A 24,038-nucleotide genomic window follows, 5' to 3' on the forward strand; every position below is an offset into this window, starting at 1 on the left:
ATGCTTACTGTTGAAAGAGTAATTTTACCTTAGGCTTCCAGGAGCTTACATTCTCTGCCTGAGGGAACTATTTTGTAGCTCCCAGCCTATTATCCAGATGACTATGATGCCTGGATAACTAACCTTTCAGGTGAGGGATGGAAAGAGAGGAATAGAAGGTCTTCAGTGGCAGTGGTGTGCCATGAGGCTGTTGACTTTGGGGGCGGAGGTTGGTTTCTCACTGGCCACCAGGACTGGAGGCAGTAGGGCATCACTGAAGGGCAGTAACTGCTCAGTAGTAGGCACCGCCCGCAGGAGGACGTTAGTTTTAACTTCGACTATATGGAGTTGAAGCTCTAGGACCTCAGCTTCCTTCTTTACCACAAAATAGAAGGGCATCACTTCCGGTGTGGGCAGCCAGGTGGTATGTCCATTTCCATCTCTGGAGAGGTGTCTAATCCACTTGCAGAAGGCAGGCCCACAAACTATTAAACCTTGGTTTAATTGCTGCCAAAAATTGCTTTCCAAAATATATAAATTCAAAGGGCATTGGTAGTGGTGGGCAGGCCATGTAGCAAGTTGAAGCAGCTTGCAGTACCTAAGCGAAGGATGGACGAGTAGGTGTTGGTCTAAATGGGATGGAGAAAAATGGTGCGAGAGCCAAGGACATAAATATAGTGAGGGCTTGCAAAGCTTAGGCCTGAATGAGTGCCGGATGGCACAGTTGATCTGGCGAAGATTGAGTAAATACCATTAAGAAATGTTGCCGGGCCAGAACCTGGAGCTTGGAACTTGGGGAATGCAGATGTGTGCGTCATAACTGGCAGGAGAGAGGGACCTGGCACAGAAGGATCCAGGAAGTTCTGGATGGACCCGATGAAGGTCAAAACGCTCAGAGAAGGAACCATTTCCATGACAACACCGGTTCCAGGGCAGATTTCCTGGGGGAGTTTGAGGTTACTTCCCTTTGCAATGCTTCTTGTGCTTTCCCTATTTCCAACTGAAGAGCAGAACGACAATGACCAGGAGTGTGGTTGGAAGCAGTTGCTCATCCATGGCTCAGGCCACGAAGAGCTTTCCCTCGTGTACCTTGATGGTCTTTGGGTACTTTCTCTGGCAGTAGTCACAGGACCTGGAGTTGTGGTCCAAACCGAGGCAGCAGAGGCAGTGGTGATCCGTTATGGACATCTGTCCTTCACAATCCCTAAATAGTTTGACCCCTGATCTCTTTTGAGGAGACATAGGACTTCCCTCATCGGAAATATTTCTATGAAAACTCAAGACTCCTTGAGAGAGCATGTGGCAGAACTGCACCAAAGGCACAGAAAAAAGGGAACAAATGTCATTGTGCCGGGGTGAGTGTTATATGGCTTCATTGACATCACTGGATGCCACTTCCAGTGCCGATGCAAAGCTAGCTCTATCTACCAGCAATATGATTGCTTTGAAGATTTCAGATCTAGCCTGGTGCCTGAGGATTATCCAATAGATGAGGAATCTGCTGGTAGAATACTCCATCAGAAGTAGTGTCTCTTTAGTCAAAGGAGCAGAGACTTGAATCTTTTATCGGTTCACAAAACCTTCAATACGAAAAATGCCTATATGGACAAAACTCTGGGGGCTTAGATGCGCTGTGCTCATTCTGGTATATAACAGTTTTTATTTCTAAGTTCTGAAAGTGACTTTGTCCCATACTACCACTTTTGGGTGGTGGTGATGATTGTCAGCAGCAGGGACTCAGGATTTTGGTACAATGAATTCAGTGCATTCAGTTTTTACCATTTTTCGCTACTGAAGATGTTTCCTTTTCTTTCCTCTGAAATTCATATTTGACTGATGATTGACTTCCTCTTTACAAGGCAGGGTTATGAGAACACTGTGTATTTGAGAGTTCCAGCAACAGGCCATTTTAAGATACCTCAGAATGCTGCATCAGTGGCATTTGTAGTCTGAGAAAGTCTCATCTTTTTCGCAGACTTTCACTGTTTGCTCACAAGTCAGCACATACTTTATAAGTGCAGCATTCACCAGAGGCGTTTATAGAAAAAAAAGGATTCCTTTATGCGTGATAACACAAGCCCGAATATCATTCATGCTTCTTTTCTTGTGAATCCAGATTTCTTTTCCAGTGACAATGTTCCAGAAATGCATGTTATTCTAGCTCATAACAGCAGGAATCTTTACTGTTCAAGATTCAATCTTTAACAAATTGTCAAGCCTTTAGAAACCTATAAGAGCTAAACTTTTCAACATCTCTTTCTCATACCAATAATTTTGCCATCATACGCTGATTATGTCCTTTCACCAATTAGGATTTGGCTGAATGATGCTCTTCAAATAAGAAATTCATAAAATATATTTACATATAATCAAATCTAACCATGAATCATTTCCTAAGTTAGTGACGATCCAACAAATCCCCCCAAGGATAAAGCTGTTGAATGCCACTGAGGAAGTATCACTAGAGTGAGTCCATTTACAGATCCATGTGATGATGGAATGAAGCATCACTTCTCCTGCATCAGGTCTTGGGAGGTAAATTTTGTGCATTGCGAACAGTAACTCTGAGAGTTACAACTGATATTTTCCTAATTTCACTTCTACTTTTGGGTATGTTCTCTAGCCACAGTCACAGAACCATAATGGTGCACACAATGAACAAACACCACAAAAAGCTTTGAATATTCTTCAGTGGATTCTGGTTAAATTGGTTCAAGTGTGTTGGGTTTATGGATTTTATCACTAATCCCTAAAGTTAGCTGAAAATACCCTGTTAGTCCAAGCATTGTTCATACTGTTGCTTGGAAGTTTTTTGTTTATAGGTCTATTTCAGCAAATACAAAACAACATTCATTTTTTTAGGCCGCACTATGCTAAAGTGCCAATGCGTTACGGGCTAGTTCATGTATTTTTCTTATCTGTAGAGAAATGGGCATTCTCTGAGAACAGACACTTCTACAAATGTTTTTTTTTCTTCTTTTCTTATATCATCTACTAATTATCCTCTGGCATTTGAATGTCCCAAAAAACTGTAATTGTATCATCCTTTGTAATTTGCTGCTGGCTTTGTAAGTAAGATAACCGACTATAGGCCTTCACACATTTACTGCAATTGGCTTTTCCCGTGTGTGGTCGCTGATGATCCTTTGAAGTTGAAGCTTCACTAAAACTACTTCCACATTCATTACAATAGTATGGTTTTTCCCCTGTGTGTGTTCGCTAATGTCTTTGGGGACCTGATAACCCGCTAAAGCTCTTCACACATTCATTGCAATGGTATGGTTTTTGCTGTGTGTGTTTGTTTATGTCTTTGGAGGTCTGATAACCTTCTTAAGCTCTTTGCAAATTCATTGCAATGGTATGTTTCCCCCCCCCCTGTGTATGTTTGTTGATGTACTTGGGAGTTGAGATAACCAACTAAAGCTCTTCACACATTTATTGCAATGGATTGACTTGCCCCCTTTGTGCGTTCGCTGATGTCTTTCGAGGGGTGATAACCAATCACCAGTGCTTCAAACGTTCAGCATATTTGTGTGTTTTTTCGCCTATAAATGTTTGATGTCTTTCAATGTGTGTTAACTAACTAAAGCTCTTCATACTTTCACTAAATTGGTATGGCTTTTACTGTGTATGTTCGCTGAGGACTATACAAGTCTGATAATTGACTATAGCTGTTTGTGTGTGTGTGTGTGTTCGTTGATGTTTCCATAAAGTTGAAGTTCGACTAAAACTACTTCCACATTCACTACAAGTATATGGTTTTTCCCCTGTGTGCGTTCGCTGATGTGTTTGTAAGTTTGATAAACACCTAAAGTTATTTCCACATTCACTGCACTTGAAAGGCTTTTCCCCAGTGTGTGTTCGCAGATGTCTTTGGAGGTGTGATAACAGACTAAAGCTCTTCACACATTCACTGCAATGGTATGGTTTTTCCCCAGTGTGTGTTCGCTGATGTCTTTGGAAGCTTGATAATAGACTAAAGCTCTTCACACATTCATTGCACTTGAATGGTTTTTCTCCTGTGTGTGTTCGCTGATGATTTCTTAATGTTGAAGATCGACTAAAACTACTTCCACATTCACTACAAAGACAAGGTTTTTCCCCTGTGTGTATTTGCTGATGTCTTTGGAGGTGTGATAACAGACTAAAGCTCTTCACACATTCACTGCAATGGTATGGTTTTTCCCCAGTGTGTGTTCGATGATGTCTTTGGAGGTGTGATAAACATCTAAAGCTCTTTCCACATTCATTACAATGGTATGGCTGTTCCCCTGTGTGCGTTTTCTGATGTCTTTGGAGAACTGATAATCTGCTAAAGCTCTTCTCACATTCATTGCAATGGTATGGTTTTTCCCCAGTGTGGGTTCGATTATGTCTTTGGAGGTGTGATAAACATCTAAAGCTCTTCACACATTCACTGCAATGATATGGTTTTTTCCCTGTGTGTGTTTGCTGATGTCTTTGAAGGTGTGATAACAGACCAAAGCTCTTCACACATTCACTACAATGGAATGGTTTTTCCCCTGTGTGTGGTTGCTGATGTCTATGGAGGTCCGATAATTGACTAAAGCTCTTTACACATTCACTGCAACCTAATGGCTTTTTCCCAGTATGTGTTCGCTGATGCTCTTTTAAGAGTGCTAATTGACTGAAGCTTTGCACACATTCAGTGCAATAGAACAGTTTTACTCCTGTGTGTGTTTGCTGATGGTGCTTTAGTAGTGATGACAAACTAAAATTCTCGTTGCATGTGTATGATTCTTCTTTCTTTATTAGTGTTTCTGAGGAGGGGATATATTTGTCCTCTTCCTGTGACTGTGTTTCCTGAATGGCCAACATGGTTGATAAAGCATTTGTATTATTCTCACATTTCCTGTATGTATTGGTATTTAGAACATTTGATTACCAATTTAAAAATAAACTGAAACTGCAGTTGTCACAAAATACTTGCCATATTAATATGTGTCAAGCTACTTTGTGAGTGATTGTGCCTTTAGACTGGATAACAGCTTTTGATGCTTGCTGATATTGATTATTCTTCCTTATGGCGAGCAGCAATTGGGACTGTACTATATATTTTAGACAGCACACCTCTTTTCTTTATCCTTCATTTGTTTGTCTCCACTTTGTTGTGTTTTTTTTCTGGCTGCTGTGGCATAGTCAGGAGGAGTTTACAATACACCTAGAGTACTGAATGATGGTCTGTTATCATTTTAGGAATCAGCGCACTGTGAAAAACACATATAATTGATCCCATAATCAAAGTTGGTATTGAAAACTTGCTTTAACAGAAGGTGGTTTGTCTATGGTGCTGACTTAATCTTCTAGAGGTCTTGTCTTAGTCTTGTGGTGTGAAGGTACACAGCTCAGACTCTTACATTCACTGAATTGCCCTTGAATGTTTATTCCGGGATTCGTCAGGTTATGTTCAGGTTCGTCTGTCTCCGATTGCACTAATGTTTTCCGGAATACTGTTACACTTCTGACAGTTGTTGTGCAGATTTAAAGTATTATCTTCATTATTCATAATCATTCTTTGCATTCAAGGAGTGTTTCCTATGGAATGTAAAGAGATTCAAAATTACTAAATGCAAACATAATGTAAACATACAATATTTATCCGGCTGTAAAAGACATTTCTTCTTTGCTATCTTTGAAACTTATCAAAAGATATTTCACCATACATAGATAAGATATTATACTAAACGGTCTATTAAATACATCACATTGTATTTACTTCAGAAAAGGAGGTGATTTAACACTGTTCACTTGATAACTTAGTAAAGAACAGGCAGTCACGGAGCACCCACATGCTACAGGTAGATCTTTAGGAAGATGCACATGGTTAAGAGATTTCATTTAAACAAGAACAGATTGTGGAAAAAGAGATGGAGCAGGATGTGCGCTGATGCTTACTTTTCAGGAAGTGAATAACAAAGGTTACTCTTCAGGAACTTTTAAAAATTGAGAAAGTCAATGTCATTGTGAATAACGATACATTCATGTATAAAAACAAAATTGCATCTTTATTGAGGAATTTGCCCGTTGTGAACTCCACGTCAATCTCGACTCCGAAATACGTAGTCAGGTAGGCTCTGTGACTCGAAGTCACTGATTGACAGGTCACGGAAGAGATGGCACTCAACCGGCAGACAAACGCACAAAGAGGAAATCCCAGATCAATCCCACAGATAGGCAAAGCAACACCACAATGGTCCAGGGACTTTGGCCCCAATAAAGTACACATGGCCCAAGGGGTACGTGCATTTCTAAAAACACCATAAAGTCAGATGCCACATAAAGTTAGGAACACATAGCCAATCAAGACACAGCACACACAGTACATGTAACATTCACATGCTTCCCATGCCGGACATCTGGACACGTTACCTACTGAACACATTGTGTCCACACAAGGTCGAGCCGCACCTGGATTCCTCATCGAAAGCATTCATTTATGGCTCCAAAGACAGCGGTTCGCATTTCTTAACTAAAAAGGATTGGTGGAAATATTTTATGGCAGTCAATTAAATGAATAAAACCCTATTCATGTTGAAGATAAATTTTGGTGAGCCAGCCAGGAGCTCATTGTTATGTTGTATGTTATAAAGAATTTGTAGCGTGCACTAATACTCTAGAGTGTCCTGGCGCAGGAGTGAACTGGGGTAAAAGTAAGAGCCAATCAGATGAGCTGACTAAACAGATGTGTCTTTAAATGTTTTTAAAAAAGTTGAAAATCTTGAATAAGCTGAAGGTCCGCGGGGAGCGAATTCCAGGCTGCTGCTGCTTTAACAGAAAGTGACTGGCCTCCCATACGGGCTCTGCGGAAGCGCGGGATTGCCATCCGGCAAAGAGAAGCGATACAAAAGGGGATGATGGACGGAGCGTTTGAACAAATCAAACACTCACCCCCAGTCAACTGATCTGGGTTTAATCCATCACCATTCTTTAGTTCACTCAGCCACCCCAGTTCAGACATATGCAAATCAGTCTGACCCTGTGCCTCATGGGAACAGTGCAGCCCGAACTGCCAAGCCACGTCTTCCCTGGACCGGAAACAAGCATCCTGGGACCGGTTTCAGATTCATAATCCTCATCAGCCAGGCTATCTTGAATCCAGTGGCCAAGTGAACAAGGGACTCCCGTCTGAGCATACCCTGCCACACTTAGGGCGAACAAAGCGATACAAAAGGGGATGATGGACGGAGCGTTTGAACAAATCAAACACTCACCCCCAGTCAACTGATCTGGGTTTAATCCATCACCATTCTTTAGTTCACTCAGCCACCCCAGTTCAGACATGGCTATATGCAAATCAGTCTGACCCTGTGCCTCATGGGAACAGTGCAGCCCGAACTGCCAAGCCACGTCTTCCCTGGACCGGAAACAAGCATCCTGGGACCGGTTTCGGATTCATAATCCTCATCAGCCAGGCTATCTTGAATCCAGTGGCCAAGTGAACAAGGGACTCACGTTTGAGCATACCCTGCCACACTTAGGGCGAACAAAGCGATACAAAAGGGGATGATGGACGGAGCGTTTGAACAAATCAAACACTCACCCCCAGTCAACTGATCTGGGTTTAATCCATCACCATTCTTTAGTTCACTCAGCCACCCCAGTTCAGACATGGCTATATGCAAATCAGTCTGACCCTGTGCCTCATGGGAACAGCGCAGCCCGAACTGCCAAACCACGTCTTCCCTGGACCGGAAACAAGCATCCTGGGACCGGTTTCGGATTCATAATCCTCATCAGCCAGGCTATCTTGAATCCAGTGGCCAAGTGAACAAGGGACTCACGTCTGAGCATACCCTGCCACACTTAGGGCGAACAAAGCGATACAAAAGGGGATGATGGACGGAGCGTTTGAACAAATCAAACACTCACCCCCAGTCAACTGATCTGGGTTTAATCCATCACCATTCTTTAGTTCACTCAGCCACCCCAGTTCAGACATGGCTATATGCAAATCAGTCTGACCCTGTGCCTCATGGGAACAGTGCAGCCCGAACTGCCAAGCCACGTCTTCCCTGGACCGGAAACAAGCATCCTGGGACCGGTTTCGGATTCATAATCCTCATCAGCCAGGCTATCTTGAATCCAGTGGCCAAGTGAACAAGGAGGGACTCACGTCTGAGCATACCCTGCCACACTTAGGGCGAACAAAGCGATACAAAAGGGGATGATGGACGGAGCGTTTGAACAAATCAAACACTCACCCCCAGTCAACTGATCTGGGTTTAATCCATCACCATTCTTTAGTTCACTCAGCCACCCCAGTTCAGACATGGTTATATGCAAATCAGTCTGACCCCGTGCCTCATGGGAACAGTGCAGCCCGAACTGCCAAGCCACGTCTTCCCTGGACCAGAAACAAGCATCCTGGGACCGGTTTCGGATTCATAATCCTCATCAGCCAGGCTATCTTGAATCCAGTGGCCAAGTGAACAAGGGACTCACGTCTGAGCATACCCTGCCACACTTAGGGCGAACAAAGCGATACAAAAGGGGATGATGGACGGAGCGTTTGAATAAATCAAACACTCACCCCCAGTCAACTGATCTGGGTTTAATCCATCACCATTCTTTAGTTCACTCAGCCACCCCAGTTCAGACATGGCTATATGCAAATCAGTCTGACCCTGTGCCTCATGGGAACAGTGCAGCCCGAACTGCCAAGCCACGTCTTCCCTGGACCGGAAACAAGCATCCTAGGACCGGTTTCGGATTCATAATCCTCATCAGCCAGGCTATCTTGAATCTAGTGGCCAAGTGAACAAGGGACTCACGTTTGAGCATACCCTGCCACACTTAGGGCGAACAAAGCGATACAAAAGGGGATGATGGACGGAGCGTTTGAACAAATCAACACTCACCCCCAGTCAACTGATCTGGGTTTAATCCATCACCATTCTTTAGTTCACTCAGCCACCCCAGTTCAGACATGGCTATATGCAAATCAGTCTGACCCTGTGCCTCATGGGAACAGTGCAGCCCGAACTGCCAAGCCACGTCTTCCCTGGACCGGAAACAAGCATCCTGGGACCGGTTTCGGATTCATAATCCTCATCAGCCAGGCTATCTTGAATCCAGTTGCCAAGTGAACAAGGGACTCACGTCTGAGCATACCCTGCCACACTTAGGGCGAACAAAGCGATACAAAAGGGGATGATGGACGGAGCGTTTGAACAAATCAAACACTCACCCCCAGTCAACTGATCTGGGTTTAATCCATCACCATTCTTTAGTTCACTCAGCCACCCCAGTTCAGACATGGCTATATGCAAATCAGTCTGACCCTGTGCCTCATGGGAACAGTGCAGTCCGGCAAAGAGAAGCAGATCGCAGAGGTCGATTCGGCATATACAGAGTAAAACGATTCCTGAGATAAATGGGTCCATGGCCATGGGCTGTGTGCAAGGGTAATGGCTTTGAATTTTACTCGCTGAGCCACAGGCAGCCAATGCAGATCCCGCAAATATTCCCGAGCACTAGATCTTCTCGAGATGTTAAAAAGGAGTCTAGCAGCGGCATTCTGTATAATTTGCAGTTTTTGTAGCAAATACCCAAGCATGCCAATGAACAAAGCATTGTTATGAAACAAGGGGTAACCCAATTCTAGTCAAAGGACCTGGGTATCAAGTATTATCGTGAACAGTTGGTCCCAGACAACAAATCAGCATATACAATATAATGATACAATTCGATCAGACTTACTTATTTAATATATATTAAATAAGTAAGTCTCTCGGATCTTGGTGAGACGTATTTGCTTGGTTTTTTGTGTATTTTTTGTACCAATTGATATTTCGGACTACTGTATCTGTCATATTTTGATTTATATGAATGATAGTTGATTTAATTCAATGATGAAAAAAGTGACTGATCGAATTGTATCATTATATTGTATATGCTGATTTGTTGTCTGGGACCAAATGAACAAAGCATTGGCATAATCTAGACGAGAGAGAATCAAAGCACGGGCAACCGTCTCTTTGGCCACTCTCGGAAGCAGAGGGAAGATCTTTCTAAGGGCTTTGAGGGTGCCAAAGCAGACCCCAGTCAGTTTTTTTACATGGTCAGCGAACCGTAGATCCTCGCTAAACCACTCCCCCAAGTTTTTTACCGGTCCTCCCTCAGAGTGAGGGCAAGGGAAGTTTGGTGGCCATAAAGATTGTCTGAAGTCCGAGGGAACTGGCCGTACAAGAGGACCTCTGATTTATCCTCATTGCACTTCAGATAGGCCTGGGTCAGCCAGCAGAATACCTACGCTAGGCACATCTGGTCAGTGTTAGTGTCCAGATCTGAGCCCCTCCAGGTAAATAGCAGCTGGTTGTCGTCTGCATACGCTATAACTTTTGCTCCAAGCTCCTCTGCCAGATAAACCAAAGGGGTTAGGTATATATTAAATAGCAGAGGGCTCAGAGTAGAGCCCTGAGGTACCCCCGTAGAGAGGTTCCTAACAGAGGATGAACAGGGAGACATGCAGACCTGCTGCGAGCGGGTATCCAGAAAAGATTTAACCCACTCCCAAACCAGGCCCGAAATGCCAATCGAAGATAATCGGGCCAGGAGCAGCTGGTGGGGCACCGTATCGAAGGTGGCAGAGAGGTCAAGTAAAATCAAGGCCGCCCTTATGCCCCCGTCCAGACACTTCCTGATTGCCTCCGACATCTCCACCAGAGCGGTCTCCGTGCTATAAGCAGTTCTAAACCTAGACTGGGCTGGGTGCAGAGCACCTGATGATTCAACAAAGGTCTCGATCTGCCGATAAACCACCTTTCCACAAACCTTGGCCAAGGCAGGTAGCAGAGAGATAGGCCGGTAATTGGCAGGGACCAAAGGGTCCAGTGAAGGTTTCTTGAGAAGGGGTAACAGTTTAGCCTATTTCCATTGAGCGGGAACCAAGGCGGTCTGAAGGGAGAGATTAACAATATCCACTACTGCTGGGCAAACCTCCTTGGCAACCCCAGCTAATACACGAGCCGGGCAGGGATCGGTAGGCGAGCCCGACTTAAGAGAACTAAGAATGGCCAGAATGTCAGACTCGGCAGCAGGCACAAATGAAGTAAGCTGAGGGGTAAAAGCACAGGAAATGGAGGGAGGCCCAGAAAACGAGATCTCCAATGTACTGAAATGAGAGCCCACGCTATCCTGAATCCTTGTTAGCTTGTCCACAAAAAAGGTGGACAGCTCCTCACACCATTGTTGGGAGACAGGAAGAGACCTTTGCTCCGCGCAAGGTGATAAGAAGCTCTTAACAATGGCAAAGATCTCCTTACTGTTGTTCTTAGCCAACGCAATCCTACCAGCAAAAGTCGCTTTTAGCTTTTCTAATGGCCATATAGTATTCCCTCTCAGCTAAACGCAGGGTCTTCTTAGCAGAAATACAATACTTCTGGCGCCAACAGCGCTCCAGCTTTTTGCACCCCAATTTCAGATCCTTGAGCTTATTCGAATACCAAGGCTGCGAGGGAAGAGAGCACTGTTTGCTACTGCGAGTTGATTTAGAGCTGGCGCTACCCCCCTGGCTAATCCAGTGGTCAAAGCTGTCAACAGCCCCTTCCAAATCAGAAGTGGAAGCCGGATGTAACTGAAGTAGGGCCATCGAAAGGGCTGGAAGATTAATCTTCCCAGGCTGGAGGTCAGGGGGCAAAACAGGACTTCTGAACAGCCTACCCAAAGACTAGGAAAACCTAATCAAGTGGTGGTCAGACCAAGTAACAGGTTCTGGATCCTCTACCTCAATGGCAAAATTAGTGCACACCAGATCTATGAGATGGCCGCCCGAGTCAACTGACCTAAACCTAAAGAATCCAAAAGTGCCCCCAAATCATGAGCAGCCGGGGCATCCAGATAGATATTGAAATCCCCCAAAAGTAGGAACTTAGAATAGCGGAGGGCGCGCGGAATAATAGTATCGTCAAATGCCTTCGAGAACGCTCCAGGAGGACCCGGCGGACGATAGACCAGCGTACCGCCCAGTGTAAAGTGGGGGTAAAGGGTGAAAGTAAAATCCAGCGCCTCCCCCTCCACCCAATCTCCAGAGACTTCACTGGTAAAAGACCACGAGTCCCTATGAACAACTGCCGTTCCTCCCTCCCCTCCCGGTTCTGCGATCGCCCCTGGCAATTTTATATCCCCTAGGAATGGTGAACTCCACTACCGGAGCACAAGACTCGTTCAGCCAAGTCTCCGCTATGAAGAGAACGTCCAATTTGGTATCAGACAAAAGCTCATAAATGGCAGATGCATGCTTGACCATCGAGCGTACATTAATAAGTGCAGTATGAATCCTAGGTTCACTGGAGCCTGGGATAGGAGGGTTAATCAGGTTGGTGTGGAAGCAGAATTTACAGACCAGGCAGGTTCTAGATAAACTGTGGAGAACATCCTACTGCTTACCTCCGCCACAGCTAGTGCCCTTAAGCTTTAACAGTTCTTCACGAGTATAGAGCCTCTTCCCACTAGCAAAATCAGGCTCGGCCTGACCAGAGTGACTGACGCTGGTCGCTTCCGGGGTGTGGACGGGCGCAGTCGGGCTTGCCTTTGGCGCACCTTCAGCCCTGCCCTCCACTCAAACGGCACAGAAAGCAGCGGTGGACCGGGGCAGGGGGAGCACACCTCCTTGCACAGGTAAGTGCCTGGTGAGATCGTGAGGCTCTTTAAAACAGGCGAAAATCAATAGTATTTTTAAAACAGAATAAAAGCAATAATGATCAGGAAATGCTCGAAAGAAGCAGAAGAGTAGTCACAACATATCAGAGTAGCTCGCAACCTGCCCCCAGAGCACGAGTGGGTAGCGTAGGAGGTGCCGCCACCTACATTTGCCACATCGCGCCCCACACTGCCTGACAATATATACACAAACCGCTCCCCCAGCTAGACCGCTGCCTATGGTCCTGCCAGGATCCAGGACTCGACCCAAGATGGCTCCCTGCCCTCCACTCAAACAGCACAGAAAGCCGCGGTAGACCGGGGCTGGGGAGCGCACCTCCTTGCACAGGTAACTGACTGGTGAGATCGTGAGGCTATTTAAAACAGGTGAAAATCAATAGTATTTTTAAAACAGATTAAAACCTATAACGAAAAGGAAATGTTCGAAAGAAGCAGTAGAGTAGTCACAACATATCAGAGTAGCTCGCAGACTGACCTCAGAGCACGAGTGTCATGCCCCGAGATTCTCAATGTACTGTCCCTTTAAGGAAAACCACTATAAATCTTAAGTGAGCCCTGGGAGCGACGCTTTACGTTCTTGCGTCTAGCTCCGTTGTTCACAGTTCCGTCTTGTTCCTTGTGCCTGACTTCCTGTTTGATTCATCCGCCTGGTGTCTGTAGACGGAAGTCCTCTGTCCTTCGTGTTTTTGGGCGCGTTGTACACGGCTCCCCCTTAGACTCTCTACTGGTGCTCTGTTACTCGTCTCCCTTCTGCTGCTCCGCCCGACGGCCGGGCTTAGTCTCCGTCGTCCGGCCGGGCACTATTTCACTGCACCCACTCCCGTCTGCTGCTCTGCCCGACGGCCGGGCTTGGTCTCCGCCGTCCGTCCGAGCAAGTACTTCCCTGCACTCTTCCGCTTCCCATCTGCTGCTCCGCCCGACGGCCGGGCTTGGTCTCCGCCGTCCGGCCAGGTGGTGTGTGTGTGTCTCCCCCTTTTTAGGTATTTAGGTTTTGTTTTGCGTACCGCCCGAAGGCTGGGCTTGTTCTCCGCCATCCGGCTAAGTCCCATTGATTGTTCCTTCCTTCCATTACTTGGCTGTCTTACGGCTAGCCACTTCAACATCCATTTCCTGGGCCAGCATCCATCCGTATTTGGGTATACTTGCGTGGACTCTGGTTGGGGTGCAAGATTCCAACTACACATCTAAGAATCACGGTAACAGCGCTGTGCGCTGCCTACTTGTTTATCTACAGCATTTGACAGTTATAGATTTCTCATACATGTGTTTTGTTTTATAGATTTCCATTGCACAGTATTGGTGTTGGCATTGGATTATTGTCAAGTATATTTTTGATTACCACATCCATCGGACAGTCTTGTACATCAAACCAAGTGAGAGCATTGTGCTTAGGAGCTTAATATTACATGTTCTTAGTCATAGGAGAGTTGTCATTAATTTGTGTTCTATCACTCTAGTTATAGCTCAAGACGAATTCCCACACCTCCTATACATCTGTCCTGAGGCTTAGACAAAACATTGGTGGTATGTAATGTTGATATAGAGAAACATAGAGACATATGTGTATTAGAAACTGTTGTTAGATAACATGTATATTTCTTTCAGCCCTACGTCCACCAGAATTCTTTACAGTGTGTTACTTCACGCAGAAGATTACAGTCAAGCTTTCTTTTTTTCTTCCCAACCTTTCCTTGTTTTGTCTCCCTGTTTTCCCCTGGCGAGCCTCTCGATACTCTAGTGTTTGATAGAGTCGGAAGGCCGTAGGGGAAGGCTGTGGATTTATCTTCGGATTCCTGACGCTCCTGCGAAACCTGCCTGGAAATCATTACAGAACGTAAAGCCCACGTGGTTTGTTCTGCCCGAGCGACATGGATCTTGAAGCTGTTTCCCTATCTGATGTAGCTAGTATGTTAGGGAACTTACAGGTTGAGACCCAGGCGTTAATATCTAGGGTAGACACGTTACAACGGCAACATGCTGCTGGGGCTACGGGGGGAAGTACATCAGTAGTTCAGGTCACCACACCTCCTTCCCTACCTCTAGCACCCCCTGAAAGATATGCAGGTGACGCAGCACGGTGTGCCGCTTTTCTTAGTCAGTGTCAGCTTCATTTTTCCTGTAACGCTAATTGTTTTCCATCTGAGCAGGCAAAGGTGGCCTTTGTGATTTCCTATCTCAGTGGGGCGGCTGCTGATTGGGCCATACCGTTGGTTGACCGAGATGATCCGCTTTTACATAGCTACACCGCATTCAGGAGGGAGTTTCGTAAATGATTCGATAGACATGTCTATACCCATTCGTCTGATACGCAATTATTGAGTCTGAAGCAGGGTAATCAAGATCTTATAGCCTATATTACCTCCTTTCGTAGGCTAGTAGTAGAATCCAACTGGCCAGATGAAAAACGCAGTACCATGTTTTACAGGGGCTTAAGGGAAGACTTAAAGGATGCTCTCTCACAGATAGTAGATTTACCGACTTCCTGTACTGATCTCATTGACTTGGTGGTAAAGATAGATCATCGCATCCAGGAAAGAAAGAAAGAGAGGGGTAAACATGAAGCAAGATATCTGCCTCTTAGAGAAAAGAAGAGTATAGTAGAAAAGACCAGTGATGAGAGTGAGCCTGTGCAGATATGTAAATGTATAGGCATTTATATAGCGCACTACTTACCCGTAGGGTCCCAAGGCGCTTCGACCGCTGCGAAACCCTTCCTGGCTTCCCTGAGAGATGGTCCCTTAATGGGTATCTCCAGGGTGAGACCAGGCATCCCCGGCGGTCTGGTGGGGCCGTTAGTGAAGATGAGGCAAGCTAATGCCCAGAGTTGCCGAGTGTGAACGCTGATCAGAGTGGGCACCGAGGCGAGAGAATTATCGAGTCCGCTGACCCTGGTCCAGAAACCTGCCGCGCCGGGAATCGAACCCTGGTCCCGGGCCGTCCTCTGCTCTCGGGTCTGCCGCCTCTAACCAGTGAGCCACACTACTTCACTTCACAGATAGGCATAGTAAGGGAACCCTTTACGCCAGAAGAAAGACAGAGAAGACGAACACTTAGACTTTGCTTGTATTGTGGGAAGGCGGGTCACTTTTTGAAGGATTGTCCTGTTAAACCCGCACATCCTAAGTATTCGGGAAACTAGGAAGCCTGGAATCCTGTGAGACAAGGATTCCGGGTAGGTCTGGATTGACAGTCTCTTCCTCAGATTATAAGCGCACCCCCACAAATCACCTCTATGTGTCAGCGTTTCTGTCCCACGGAGTGCATGGTTTACATGTGTTAGTAATGGTGGATTCCGGTGCATCAGGGAACTACATGGATGAGGAGTGGGCCAAAAAAAACATGATACCCTACACTAAAAAAGAGATAGCCAGTCATGTTACCACTATAGATGGCAGCTCACTTGTTTCAGGTCCCCTAACACATCATACCACATTCCTACACATGACTATAGAACCAGAACATCATGAAGAAATAAGGTTTGATCTTATCTGTTCTCCACAATTCCCGGTGCTCCTGGGTATTCCGTGGTTAAGATCCCAAAATCCTGATATAAACTGGGAAACCTCTACGATAACTTTTCCCCAAGTAACAGGGGCACAAGCGGTAGGAGCCTCAGTTGACAAGGTACCCTCTAATATTACAAGTAAAGAGGGTGATTCTGAACTACCATCCTGCAATCAAGATTTGCAGACAGTCTTTGATGTTAAAGAAGCCGAGATTCTCCCTCCTCATAGGGTTTATGACTGCCGCATTGACCTAGAGACAGGGGCAAGGATTCCTTGTAGCAGGGTATACGCTCTCACAGAAAAAGAGAACGCGTATTTACGAGAATATTTGGATACCATGCTTGAAAAGGGCTTCATCAGACCTTCCCGTTCCCCAGCCTCGTCATCTCTCTTTTTCATCCCCAAGAGGGAAGGGGGTCTTCGTTGTTGTATCGACTACAGGAAGCTGAACGACGTCACGATAAAGAATAGATATCCACTACCTCTGATCGCCTCTCTCCTTGACCGAATCCGCAATGCCCAATTCTTCACCAAGCTAGACTTACGTGGCGCATACCATCTTGTGAGGGGGATGAATGGAAGACCGCTTTTTGTACCAAATTCGGTCTTTTCGAATATCTCGTGATGCCCTTTGGGCTTTGCAATGCTCCTGCAGCATTTCAGTTTTTTATAAATGAAGTGTTGAAAGACATGCTGGACTTATATGTCATTGCCTACATAGATGATCTTTTGATTTTCTCTCCTTCAATGGTGGAACATGTACAGCATGTACGCAATGTATTAGAACGGTTACTGGGAAATCGCCTGTATTGCAAGTTAGAGAAATGCACCTTCCACACACAAGAAGTTCCCTTTTTGGGGTATGTTATCTCTCTTTGGGGTCTTCATATGGATTCCACCAAGGTGGAAGCGGCAGTGGCATGGCCAGCCCCTCGTACTGTGAGAGATATCCAAAGTTTTTTGGGACTGGCTAATTTTTACAGACGGTTCATTCGAGACTTTTCTACCCTTGTGGCGCCCATCACCGCTTTGTTGAGGAAAGGAGTTCCTTTTGTGTGGTCCCCAGAGGCTGAGGACTCTTTCCGTCTTCTGGAGAAGGCCTTCACCAGTGCCCCTGTCCTGCGACATCCTGATTCAGCCTTTCCCTTTGTAGTGGAGGTGGATGCATCGAAAGTGGCAGTGGGAGGAGTACTGTCCCAAAATGATACGAAATCTGGCGAGTGTCATCCAGTAGCCTACTACTCACATAAGTTCACCCCTGCTGAATACAACTACTCAGTGGGAGATAAGGAACTTCTAGCCATTAAAAAGGCTTTTGAAGAATGGAGGCAATATTTACTGGGGGCCAGGTATCCAGCTGTGGTGTATACAGATCACCGCAACCTGCAATACATTAAATCCGCCAAGGCTCTTTCTATGAGACAATTGCGATGGTCACAATTCTTCAGCGAGTATGACTTCACCGTCCAATATAGACCAGGGAGAAGAAATGGCAAGGCAGATGCTCTATCACGGTTAGGGTTTGATTCCCCTACAGATGTAGTAGAACAAACTTACATCATCCCCAGAACTAGTATAATAGGAGGGATGTCGACTGAAGATGATTTTCTAGCTCAAGTGCAGAGCAGTCAGGCCGCAGTGGACGTGACATCCTTGGTGGGTTCCCGGGAAGTGTCCTTAAGGGGAGGATTGGCTTGTGTCCAGGAGGGAGTGGTTCTACCCTCTAAAGAGTTACAGGAACAGGCTATGCAATGGTATCACTCTCATCCTGTAGCACGCCATCCAGGAATCAAGAAGACTACCAAAGCTTTGAGAGACCGGTTTTGGTGGCCTGAAATGCTCGAAGATATAGAATCCTATGTAAAGACTTGTCATGTTTGTGCTCAGACTAAGGTATCACGTCTTAATCCCGTGGGCCTACTCATGCCGCTAGCTTCCCCTCCTGGCCCTTGGCATACCGTGTCTCTCGATTTCATAGTGGAGTTACCTCTCACTAGGATGAAGAACAACACCTTGTTAGTAGTGGTAGATCTGTTCACGAAGATGGCCCATTTCGTGCCATTACAGGGGTTACCCACAGCAGGAGAATTGACTTCTGTATTTATGCAACAGATAATCCGACTCCATGGGTTCCCTTCCATCCTGGTTTCTGACAGAGGTGCCCAATTTGTGTCACGTTTCTGGAAGTGTTTATGTTCTTTGCTCCAGATCGAGGTCCGATTGTCCTCAAGCCATCACCCCCAGACAGACGGACAAACAGAAAGGGTTAACCAGTGTTTTGAACAATACATACGTAATCAAGTATTGCACTCCCTGAAGGATTGGGATGAGTTTGTATGGCTAGCTGAGATCTCTTACAATAACAGTCCACACTCATCTACCAACACCACCCCATTCTTTTGTTCTTATGGGTATCACCCCAAGTTGTTGCCTTCAGGGACCCCTACTGATTGTTCCACTCCCGCTGCCTCTGACAGAATGGAGAGACTACAAAAAGTACATATGGATGCATTAGACTGTCTTGAGATGGCAAAGGTGAGGTACACAGAAGGGGCAAACTTACACAGGAGGTTAGAACCCATTTACACGCCAGGTGATGAAGTTTGGCTCTCCACAAAATACATAGCTCTGGGGGGTCCACGCAAGTTTAACCCCAAATACATTGGCCCATATAAGGTGGTGAAGATGATTAATCCTGTGGCCATGAAACTGGAACTTCCCCCTTCATTCAAGATTCACCCTGTGTTCCATGTTTCGCTATTGAAGCCGGTTGAACCGGGTACTAGATTGCCCCAAAGACCTGCTCCTGTGATCCTCCAAGACTCAGAGGAGTATGAAGTGGAGGCAATACTGGATTCCCGTAAAGTAGGAAAGAACCTTCAATATTTGATCCATTGGAAGGGTTATGGAATAGAAGAGCAGACATGGGAACCTGTGTCAAATATTCATGCACCTCGTCTGATACGTTTATTCCATCAGAAGCATCCTGACAAACCCAAATTAGGAGAAGGGAATTGTGGGGGGAGTGTACTGTCATGCCCCGAGATTCTCAATGTACTGTCCCTGTAAGGAAAACCACTATAAATCTTAAGTGAGCCCTGGGAGCGACGCTTTACGTTCTTACGTCTAGCTCCGTTGTTCACAGTTCCGTCTTGTTCCTTGTGCCTGACTTCCTGTTTGATTCATCCGCCTGGTGTCTGTAGACGGAAGTCCTCTGTCCTTCGTGTTTTTGGGCGCGTTGTACACGGCTCCCCCTTAGACTCTCTACTGGTGCTCTGTTACTCGTCTCCCTTCTGCTGCTCCGCCCGACGGCCGGGCTTAGTCTCCGTCGTCCGGCCGGGCACTATTTCACTGCACCCACTCCCGTCTGCTGCTCCGCCCGACTGCCGGGCTTGGTCTCCGCCGTCCGACGAGCAAGTACTTCCCTGCACTCTTCCGCTTCCCATCTGCTGCTCCGCCCGACGGCCGGGCTTGGTCTCCGCCGTCCGGCCGGGTGGTGTGTGTGTGTCTCCCCCTTTTTAGGTATTTAGGTTTTGTTTTGCGTACCGCCCGAAGGCTGGGCTTGTTCTCCGCCATCCGGCTAAGTCCCATTGATTGTCCTTTTCCTCCCATTACTTGGCTGTCTTATGGCTAGCCCCTTCAACATCCATTTCCTAGGCCAGCATCCATCCGTATTTGGGGATACTTGCGTGGACTCTGGTTGGGGTGCAAGATTCCAACTACACATCTAGGAATTACGGTAACAGCGCTGTGCGCTGCCTACTTGTTTATCTAAAGCATTTGACAGTTATAGATTTCTCTTACATGTGTTTTGTTTTATAGATTTCCATTGCACAGTATTGGTGTTGGCATAGGATTATTGTCAAGTGTATTTTTGATTACCACATCCATCGGACAGTCTTGTACATCAAACCAAGTGAGAGCATTGTGCTTAGGAGCTTAATATTACATGTTCTTAGTCATAGGAGAGTTGTCATTAATTTTTGTTCTATCACTCTAGTTATAGCTCAAGACGAATTCCCACACCTCCTATACATCTGTCCTGAGGCTTAGACAAAACATTGGTGATATGTAATGTTGATATAGAGAAACATAGAGACATATGTGTATTAGAAACTGTTGTTAGATAACGTGTATATTTCTTTCAGCCCTACGTCCACCAGAATTCCTTATAGTGTGTTACACGATCACGCAGAAGATTACAGTCAAGCTTTCTTTTTTTCTTCCCAACCTTTCCTTGTTTTGTCTCCCTGTTTTCCCCTGGCGAGCCTCTTGATACTCTAGTGTTTGATAGAGTCGGAAGGCCGTAGGGGAAGGCTGTGGATTTATCTTCGGATTCCTGACGCTCCTGCGGAACCTGCCTGGAAATCATTACAACGAATGGGTAGCGTAGGAGCTGCCACCACCTACATTTGCCGCAAACCTGACTGCAGCCAAAGGAAGGGGACCCCACCAGGACAGATCCACATTTACGCATCAAGGAAGAAGAGCAGACTCCGCAATTGATTGAAAGTTCTGCTGAATCCGAGGAGCGGAGGTCCATCCTGAAGCAGCCGTCACAGTAGGTAAGACACTACATCAGAACCTTAGTAAAGCATGTGGCGTTTGGTAAACTAGGGAGAAATGTAAAAGGATAAACTGAGCACCCTGCCACTCACAGAAATCTGAAATTTTACCTATTTTATATGTCCTAACTGAGGAGTCGGAAGGTGGCCTTGAAATCAAATTTTTTTGATTGATAGTCAGCACGCTAAGAAAGGTCAATATTTATTATCGACACAGCCGGTATGATTGGATCGCTTGGGAATTACACAGATGTGATTCGGACATTTAAAGAAGAAGATTTGATTCTGGGAGATTAGGTGTAACCTTTGATCCATCAAGAGGGGCAAGTGGTTCTCAAGTCATTCAATTTTTCCACTATTGTCTTTGTCCCAGAGCTGATATTGACAGACTTCAGACTCACTTAGTCCAGTGTACCAGACTTCATGCTCACTTAGTCCAGTGTACCACGCAGAGCTTCACCTGGTCACAGGATAGCATGCACTAGGACCTGACCTGTTTTCAGGATATCTGGAATGGATCCTTGAAGGAGAGACGTATTTATGATCTTGGTCCAGTGGGGAAGTAACAGAGGGATGAAGTATTTTAGGTTATTAGCCCGGAGCGGGTCTATGAAATGATTGGAGGGTTTCAGAGCAGTTAGCGTTTTTAATATGGTGTCTTCACTGTAGGTGTTGAAGTGGGACCAAGTTGCGTTGTTTTTTAGTATGAATTTAGTAGGTCATTAGCTTGGGCACCAGCCAGGGGCAGTGATGGGTTCTTTTTCATGTCTGAGAGGGATAGGAGGTCCTTGAATAGATCTGATTTCATTGATTCTGTTTTAGAAGCAAAGAAAGAGGCAAATTCATCACAATTGGGTAGAGTAAGTGGTATAGCGTTAGGGAGACTGGGTAGGCTCTTGGTTTGGGCTTTGATATGATCGAATCGTTTTTTGCCAGTCCGTGTTTTGCGAGGAGCGTGAGGAAGCCGAGGCGGCGTGTGGTCTGCTGCCAGCTCGCCGCACAAGCACAAGCGCAAGCCAACATCGTTATTGAGCCGCCGTGCCCACCGTGCCTACCACCTTCTGCCTACCGCCTTCCTTGAACCGTCCCGTGGAGGTCCCCGGCAGCTTGGCGTGAGGTGTTGAGAGCTGAGTGCACTACTGCCGCACCGCGGCTCCAGGGCTCCAGGGTCCGGCACAGGAAAGCACAGGAAAGCGGCTCCAGGCTCCGGCACAGGAAAGCGGCGGTAAGCCTCCGGTAATTGGAGCGGGAGACTAACCGGGGACACTCGGACACTCGGGGAGGCAGCTACTAGCCAGCCGTCAGCCGTCAGGGGTCAGCAGAGGATTCCACAGGGCTCGGCACGTCCGGGGCAGTGCAGGAGAGCGGGTGAGCTGGGAGCTGCGGGTGTGCGGGTGCTCCGCTGCAAAGCACTTTCACCGCAAAGCTGCAAAGCTGCAAAGCACTTTCACCGCGCTCTCCTCTTACTCTTGTGTGCCGGGCCGGAGCTGCGCTGGGAGCCAGGGGGGGCGCTGCCAACAGTGTGTCACCGGAGTGCATCTACCGCCCCCACCCTTCTCTGTGCCCTGAGATAAGTCGTCAGGCCGGGTAGGGGGAGGTCCAGCGATCAGCGAGCGACGGGGGCCAAGGCCAGGACCACAACGGAGGCCCGGGCTGGGCTGGCGCCACGCTGTGTTGCCGAGCAGCGGCCAAGGCGTGCAGCAGCCAAAGTGGACCAGGTGCAGCAGGTGCAGCAGGTGCAGCAGGTGCCATAAGCTGTGCGCAGAGTGCCGAGCATCGGCACCCATCGAAAAAAGGACAACAAGGAAAAAGGACAACATAAGCGCGAAAGAGCGGAAAGGTCCATAAACGACTGCCAGCAAGCAGCTGGTCTTACATTCACCAACTAACGAGACAAGAGTAAACAGATAAACTAAACAAATAAACAAAAAAGGCCTTTTCAAACGATCAGTTTCCTACGTCAGGGGAAATGAGATCAGGGAAGATGCGCCAAACCACGGAAAGTAAAAAAAAAACCAAAAAACCAAGGAAGTTCATTCCGGAAGTTAAATCACCAACGGAAACAGGGACGGAATCACACCCCAGAGAGAGGCTGGTATCAGCACCAACCCCCGATCAAACATCAGACACCAGACGGAAAACCGGTCTCTTAAAATTCTTCTATTTAAAGGACCCAATGGCAGCAATCTACGCACCAACAGCTGAGGCTGGCAAGTTGCCAAGCCCCATCGCGCCATTGAACGTCCCCTCCCCACTGGCAAACGGCGTGCAGAACACAACGAGTATCGAACCAGAATGTCTACCCCTTCCATATTGCTCAGATTCCCCTCTCCAAGGCAAACGGGAGTTATTAACCGCCCAGGTGCACAGTTCCAACACTCCCGTAGCTACAAACGAAACCAAGGGAGGTAGCGCCATAAAGGATACCGCAGATAATCGCCATGTAAAGGACATCCGGCCAAGTCAGAGCACAAGTGCGACAATCATGGAGCTCGTCGAAGCCAGCGTTCACACTAAGGAACCCAAGAGCTCCAAGGAGGGTAATTTAGGTCATAAAAACCTATCTACCTCATCAGGACAAGAAGGGGACCCATGGTTAAAGCCACTTTTCCTTTCAAACGACTCTCAACTCGAGGAACTCTCTGAAAGAATCATGAAGTACATCGACTCACAAGGGAGAGGACCACGAACAGAATATGGCTTTGCTGATCAACATCCGAGCCCGGGTATGCTGGTCTCTACCCCTCGCTGCCCAGAACTAAAAAGAGACCAACAAAAATTATCCACAAACGATAGTATCATTATGCAGATGAATCAGTCCCTCTTCAACCATCCCGCACCAATTACTATTTCATCGGGGAGCACGCTGGACTCAGAGCCCAAGGACCCAAGCATAATCCAAAATGTTGAACCCCCCACGTCATGGACTCAATCCCTGTTAAGCACTTTAGAGCAAGCAATAAGGGTATTGAACTACCAATCCAATAAAATGGAAGTCCAGATTGACCTCATCACGTTAGTGGCTGGGCACATCTCGGGCATAAATGCTAAACTGGACTCCTTAACATCCCTATTAACAACCCAGGGGAAACTAGAGGCCAACACCAGCTCGAGGAAACAACAGTGCAATTGTGGTTGCGGAAGCATAATCGAAAAGCTAGCAAGCCTCCCGACCATCCTGATGGACATTTTAGGGGAGGTAAAACAATCGCGCAGTCACAGTCAGGCGATAGAAGCTAAACTAACCCCGGAGAAACCTCACGTAGCAAAGAGGAAGCATATCAACGGTCCCACAAGAAGCAAACGA

The 24,038-nt window shown here is 46.6% G+C and overlaps 1 protein-coding gene across 1 annotated transcript in view; it reads right to left on the reverse strand.

The window, feature by feature from the left end:
- Nucleotides 1-2,943: 2,943 nt before the first annotated feature.
- Nucleotides 2,944-24,038, reverse strand: part of LOC144802851 (uncharacterized) — a 113,116-nt gene continuing 92,021 nt past the window's right edge. The window contains exon 2 of the mRNA XM_078671831.1: nt 2,944-5,535. Within this exon, the coding sequence (XP_078527957.1) occupies nt 3,601-4,818 (1,218 nt within the window). The 5' untranslated portion in view covers nt 4,819-5,535 and the 3' untranslated portion in view covers nt 2,944-3,600. The remainder of the gene's footprint in view (nt 5,536-24,038) is intronic.

Source organism: Lissotriton helveticus, chromosome 1_2 (assembly GCF_964261635.1).
Source record: "Lissotriton helveticus chromosome 1_2, aLisHel1.1, whole genome shotgun sequence".
Classification (NCBI taxonomy): Eukaryota; Metazoa; Chordata; class Amphibia; order Caudata; family Salamandridae; genus Lissotriton; species Lissotriton helveticus.